Source organism: Carcharhinus amblyrhynchos, chromosome 34 (genome assembly GCF_965287045.1).
Source record: "Carcharhinus amblyrhynchos chromosome 34, sCarAmb.v2.hapA, whole genome shotgun sequence".
NCBI classification, from domain to species: Eukaryota; Metazoa; Chordata; class Chondrichthyes; order Carcharhiniformes; family Carcharhinidae; genus Carcharhinus; species Carcharhinus amblyrhynchos.
Window position 1 is genome coordinate 11,006,752 of NC_137357.1, and position 6,000 is coordinate 11,012,751.

General features: G+C 44.1%; 1 protein-coding gene across 50 annotated transcripts in view; it reads right to left on the reverse strand.

Annotated features, from left to right (window-relative positions):
* Positions 1-4,929, reverse strand: part of LOC145361429 (calcium/calmodulin-dependent protein kinase type II subunit beta) — a 268,939-nt gene extending 264,010 nt beyond the window's left edge. For all 50 annotated transcript variants that reach the window (XM_080217228.1, XM_080217224.1, XM_080217219.1 and 47 more), the window contains exons 1-2: positions 4,784-4,929; positions 4,459-4,553 (exon numbers count right to left, since the gene is read on the reverse strand). In XM_080217228.1, coding sequence (XP_080073354.1) covers positions 4,459-4,553; positions 4,784-4,848 — 160 coding nt within the window. In that variant the 5' untranslated portion in view covers positions 4,849-4,929. The remainder of the gene's footprint in view (positions 1-4,458; positions 4,554-4,783) is intronic.
* Between the last annotated feature and the right edge of the window lie 1,071 nt (positions 4,930-6,000).

A 6,000-nucleotide genomic window follows, 5' to 3' on the forward strand; every position in this document is an offset into this window, starting at 1 on the left:
AAAGGAACAAGAATGATTGCCTGGCTAAAAAAACTGCGTGACAAAGTTAACTTGGAGAAGTTAAGGTTGTTCTCCTTGGGATTTGATAGAGATATACCAAAATTACAACATGTCTTGATAAGGGGGACAAATGTACCCATTTACTGATCACACAAGGGATAGGAGAAGCAGATTTAAGGTATTAGACAGAGCAAATGCAGTGGGATGTAGTTCATGGCGAGTAACAATGCTTCAGAACTCGCTGCCTACAGGGGCAGTCATATCAATTTCGAAAGGATACCGGATGATACTGGAGGGAAAAACAAACATGCAGGGCTACAGGAATAGAGCAAGGGAATGAAACTGATTGCACTGCTTTATAGAGAGTCAGCATGGACTCAATGAGCTAAATAGCTTCCTTCTGTGCCAGAATGACTATCGTTTTATATCAGTATTTAATTGTATGCAAGAGAGCATTAACTGGGGATTCACCTCAACAGATAATGACTAGCACTGAGTTGTTGGGTTCCCATTTTCTAATTCCGTAAGTAAGTACAACTGTAAAGATTTGTTACCATTCTTTTTCACCAACTGGCTTTCTGTAATAAATGTTACAAACCCCAACATGACCCGTTGTTGCTCATTGCACCAGCACAGGCAGCTTTAAAGGTTTTAAATCCTTGATCTGTGCTGAACAAAGTGATCTCACCAGCACAAAGATCAGGCCTCACACCTGAAGATTGGAGAGTGGGGGCTGAACTAAGATTTCTGCTCTTCATTGTTTTCTTGTCGTGTGTACTGCAAAGGCAAAGAACGAGAGCTAACTTTGCTGCTGCAAAGTATTGTCTGCGAGTGGGGAATGCTGGATTATAAAACGGACAAGAGTCCCTGGTTATTGACTCAGCAAAGAGTAAAAGAACTGCAACATATTTCTAAGTCAGAATGGTGAAGGATTTGGAAGGGAAGTACCAGATAATCGTGTTCTCATTGTCTGCTGACCACGTCCTTCCAGATGATCGTCATCATGGATTTGAAGGAGCTGCCGAAGGAGCCGCCGAAGGAGCCCTGCTGAGTTCCTGCATCTTGTAGATGGTGCACACTATTGCAACAGTCAGTAGCAGAGGGAGGGAGTATTTGTGGAAGGGGTGCCAATCAGGCAGGCTGCTTTTCCTGGAAGGTGTTGAGCTTCTTGTGTATTGTTGGAGGTGCATTCATCCAGGCAAGTAGAGAGTAGTCCATCCTGACTGCTGTCTTGTAGATGGTGGACAGGCTTTGAGAAGTCAGGAGCGGAGTTACTCACCACAGGGTTCCTAGCCTTTGACCTGCTGTTGCAGCCACATTTTTGATATGCCTAGTTCAGGTCAATGGTAACCCTCAGGATATTGAAATGACCAATGGGGAGAATGACAGACAAAAGTTAGATCTTCCAGACAATACAGGTTCTACAGAAGAAAAGAAACTTCAACCACTCATGCTTTGCGTATGTTCTCATTGCTTGGCCTTGAAAACCCAGCAGTGTTTTAAAAATAAATTTCAATACCAGTGACAATGACTGTAATTGCATTACAACTTTCCAAAAGCTTCAATTTACTCATATTAGTGTAGTTAATAGAATAATTATTTACATTTTGCAATGGGCAAAATTACATTTAAAATAACAACTGCAAAACAACCCACATCCATTTGTCTCTTCAGTCGTTGGCCCTGTTTTCAAAGGTCCCACCTTTTCCCCATTGATGGGGTTGTCACCAAAGTCAACCAATTGGCAGCAACTTGGTATTGACGCAATCATTTGTTTCCTCCCTTATCCTGGGTCACGTATCTCCTATATTCTGATAGTCCAGCATATGAAGTCCACTTGAGATTTTCAGATATGTCATTTGAGTAAACATCCTTCTTCAGTGTAGTGGCTAAAATTAGACAATCTTCCAATTCAAGCTGAATGGTTGAACAATAAATTTTCATCAACACTGTACCTTCTAAGACTTGATTGGAGGGCCTGTGGTTTCAGCTGCCTTCCAAGTGTCCACTTCTCACAATGGAGCTCAAAGAGTGACCATTAAGAAGGTTATTAACCAGAGGGGCTGAAACCTATCCAGCTCTTGTCTCCTCCCCTTCACCCCAAATAGTGAGCAGCAATCAGGAAGATACCTTTCACTTTACTACTTAAGGGACAGTGAAGGCAGTGCACAGTTACAACTATGCTGACGTTCAACAAATTTGACAAGACTTAGGACTCAATCAAAATTTTAGATAAGAGAACAGACGCAGATACTTGCACAATTGTGGAGATGTTCGAGGTTAACAGAACCAAACTACATTGTATTTCAATGTTCCACACTAAATGATGACGAACAATCTTTGCCAATATGCAAAGTATGCGGGCACCATTGCCTGTAACCACTGTGGTTGGAAATGGTCTCAAATGCAAGTTAGGCACAGCTTGTCACTCCCTCATACTTTAAAGATAAAACAAACAGCATAAATATACCATCTCACTTGTGCAGAATGTGAACGTTTTGAGGGAGCAGTGTGTGCATTATTTGTGTGGCCCTCATGGGGGGCGGCGGGGGTACTGGTTAGCTGCTATTTATGGAGACAGGGACAAACCACACTCCCAAGTCGCCCATTTGGGATATCTGGAGCCACAGTTGCATACCTGAACCTTCTGCCCTGCCTTTCTCACATCCTGAACCATAACACCCTACACCCAGTTGGAGCCCTCCTCACCAATGAGCGCATCTTTTTTTTGAAAGCATAGGCAGTCAACAACATCTTCAATCCCTGCAATCCTCCCATCCCATTAACACCCACTTCCTCCCATCGCTTCCCCATAGAAATCACAGTAATTATTGCCACAGTGAAATAAACTCAACCCACACCAGGAAAAAGAACTGACAAACATAGGACTGGCCTGTCAGCTTCTTTGCAAAGATGAGGCAGCCTCTGGGACTTTGAATGTCCTGAACAAGGCAAAAACCAAATTTCCTGTACTCACCACAAATCCAGACTGACCTGTTGTGGGATTCGACTCTTTCTACACAATCTTTTAAAAAGAATTGTTGGGCCGAATGGGACCAGCTCACTTCATCATGTGGCAAATTCATTTCTGCACTGGATTAGTGCCGATGCTTGCAATACTACCAACAGTATGAAGGGTAGGATGGCTTTCTGTACCCTTCCCCTCTCCGTGATCCCCTTACCATGCCTAGGGTAGCCAGCAAAAACAAACATGGCAAAAAAAAACAAGACCAACGTGGCTTATACACACCTCTCAGCAAGCCAGTTTAGGCCTTGGCAGCAGGTCATGTACCCATTGGGGAATCAGGGCACGGTGCTCTGGGAACTGGCATGAAATGAGAATTGGGAAGCAAAGGGCATGATTCATTCATGAGCTTGAAACAAGAATTTGAGGGGGTTTTTTTTGAAGTCCAGTTTACACACCAACAAGCCGCTTTGAAAAATATTGACAGCTTGAAATTCAATACAAGAAAGCAACCTCAAACACTATTTTACCGGCACTTATTTTATTACAGTGAAGCGAATCACTACCGGCACCTTGCACAAGGCTGGTTCCAGAAGACTGCAGTCAACGCAGACACGGTAAAGCACAAGAAATCTGTGTGATTAACTGCACAATTCCATCTCCTGAGCGAATACCCAGAAAGGGCTGGATGGATGAGCAGGTTCAAGCTCATTTCAAAACGGATTTCCGCTCGCCCCCCGCCCCAAGTTTATGTGGGATTTTAGGCCAGCTTTTTAAATGCTTGTTGATCAACGAGCACGGTCTCATCTTCCAGCACCGCCGCAGCACCACCGCTGCTCTTCCTGCACCAAGAACCAACGTACTTTCAATTACATATTTTAAAGAGAACGAGGAGAGCACCCTGCCTTTTTTTAAACGTTGTAAGAGGAAGGTTTCCTGCCCCTGAAGCGATGCGACCGTACGTTTGTTTATTTTTAAAAAGATAGACCGTGCAGCAATTACATTAGATGAGAATAGCAAATACTGCATCCAGCCTGCAGTCAAAACAGCTCCAGCCAGAACCCCGCGTGTCCCACTGACACTGTAACAAGTTGTACGCAAAAGATTGACACTGTCTTCCCCCCCACCGCCTCGGATTTTCAAACGCACTATGTGTGGGCAACATTGCACGAATTTAAGTCGCAAAATAAAACGCGATGGACATTAAAATACAAAATGTATCACTTTTAATAAAAGACACGACTGAATGGCAACGGGGCTGAAATGAAGCCGGGGAGATCGGGTGGTTGGGAGGAGGGGAGCATTTCTGACGCGTATTTTCTTAACAAAATCAAGTTCCGACAGATCAAAAAAAAGGCTGAATTTCAGTGTCGCTGTCACCTGCCTTGGAACTGCTGAGATGGGTGGATGCAGATTGACAGCTGCCTCCAGCCCCCTCAAAAAAAAGACTCAAATGTATGGGGCGGGGGAGGCAATGAAAGCATTCAACCCACCTCGAGCAGAGAGCTTTTTGGTGTTAATGATTTTCGCTGCATATTCTTGCCCTGTTGACAGCTTCACACATCTGCGGACGATTGAGAAAGCGCCTCTGGACAGAGAGAGAGTAGAGATAAAAAACAGACACAATGTGGCATAGCAAAGATCATTTTATACAATTCAAAAGGATCAGAAATGTTGCGCTTTTTCCTTTGCTAAGGGGTTACTGCGGGGTGGCGGTGGCGGGGAGGGGGAGGTTACCCTGAGACTGCTGAAAAAAAGAGGGGGGGAAGACAGACAGGCTTGCAACGGGGAAGGAGGAAGGAGACTTGTGTTACTTACTTGCCGAGCTCCTCGTAAAGCTGGTATTCATCGCTGAATCGTGTACACGTTCCAGTCGAAGCCATGTTGGAAAAATTGCAATTGGAGATTCTAAGGGAGGGAGCCAGCGCTTGCTACCGGGCGCCGGCTGATTGACAGCACCGCCCGCCGCCTCTCGCGAGATGGCTGGCAAGCAAGAGGGGAGGAGAAATCTCTGAGTGACAGACCTGAAGCAGGCAGATGACATGAAGATTGTGGCATTGCTCCCAATGTGTTTTTTTAAAATCAGGTTTGGGAAGATGCATCGCCTCTGTTGCAATGCGAGCAGGTCAATGAAATTACTCGCATTTTTCTAACTGCAGCACAGGCCAGGTGATCATTGGAGACCCTGAAAAAAAATCCTTCAACCTGTAAGGCTGCAGCAGCACAAACACATGCAGGGGGTCATTTCGTGTCTGTGGCTGCCTGCATTGCTAGCGAACTCTTGTCCGCAGATAATTTGCGACCCAAACTTGCAGAAATTACTTGGGCAAAGAAACTCTCAGTTTGAAGGAGTTCAGGAAACTCAAAAAGGAGGCAACATTCTGAGTCACATTTAAATTCTCATTTCCACCCACAGCCTTTTTGTTGAAGTCACTCATTATAATCTTACCTGAATAAATTTTTCAAATTTATCCTATGTTTTGTTCAATAACAGTTTCAAAACCAAAAACAATTGAGCTGAAAATGCTAGAAGCTTGAATTTTGGCTTAGTGTTGTCACTAAACGATACCGGAGCATTGGAAATTGGATACGCCACTCAGCTAACATCGCTGCTCCAGACCAATAAATGAAATGTAGCTTTCAGACTGAGGCACTGATAAATAATTCGATGTATAAATTTCAACAATATGTATTTACCTTCCTCTTCTGCGTTCTGTTCCCAGTATTTAACTATAAGAATACTTTTCAATTTCGTCACCATTGTGCACTGAGTGCCCACTGGGGCCACATAAAGGAAGGCACTAAGTCAGGCCGAACGTAAGGATCCACAGACAGCAAGAGATCCAAGACATTTTCCAGAATTTTCTGTTTTTGATTTAAACCACCAAGCTGTTTTTGAAATTTTGCTTATTGGATGAATTTTAACAAAGTTACCTGTAAAACGCCCCTGGCTCTTTTATGTTGCCCTAGGCTCTCAACCATGCCTCTGAGGGAGGGGGGGGGATTTGACTCCAGAACTTTCTGTGCCTCAGGGG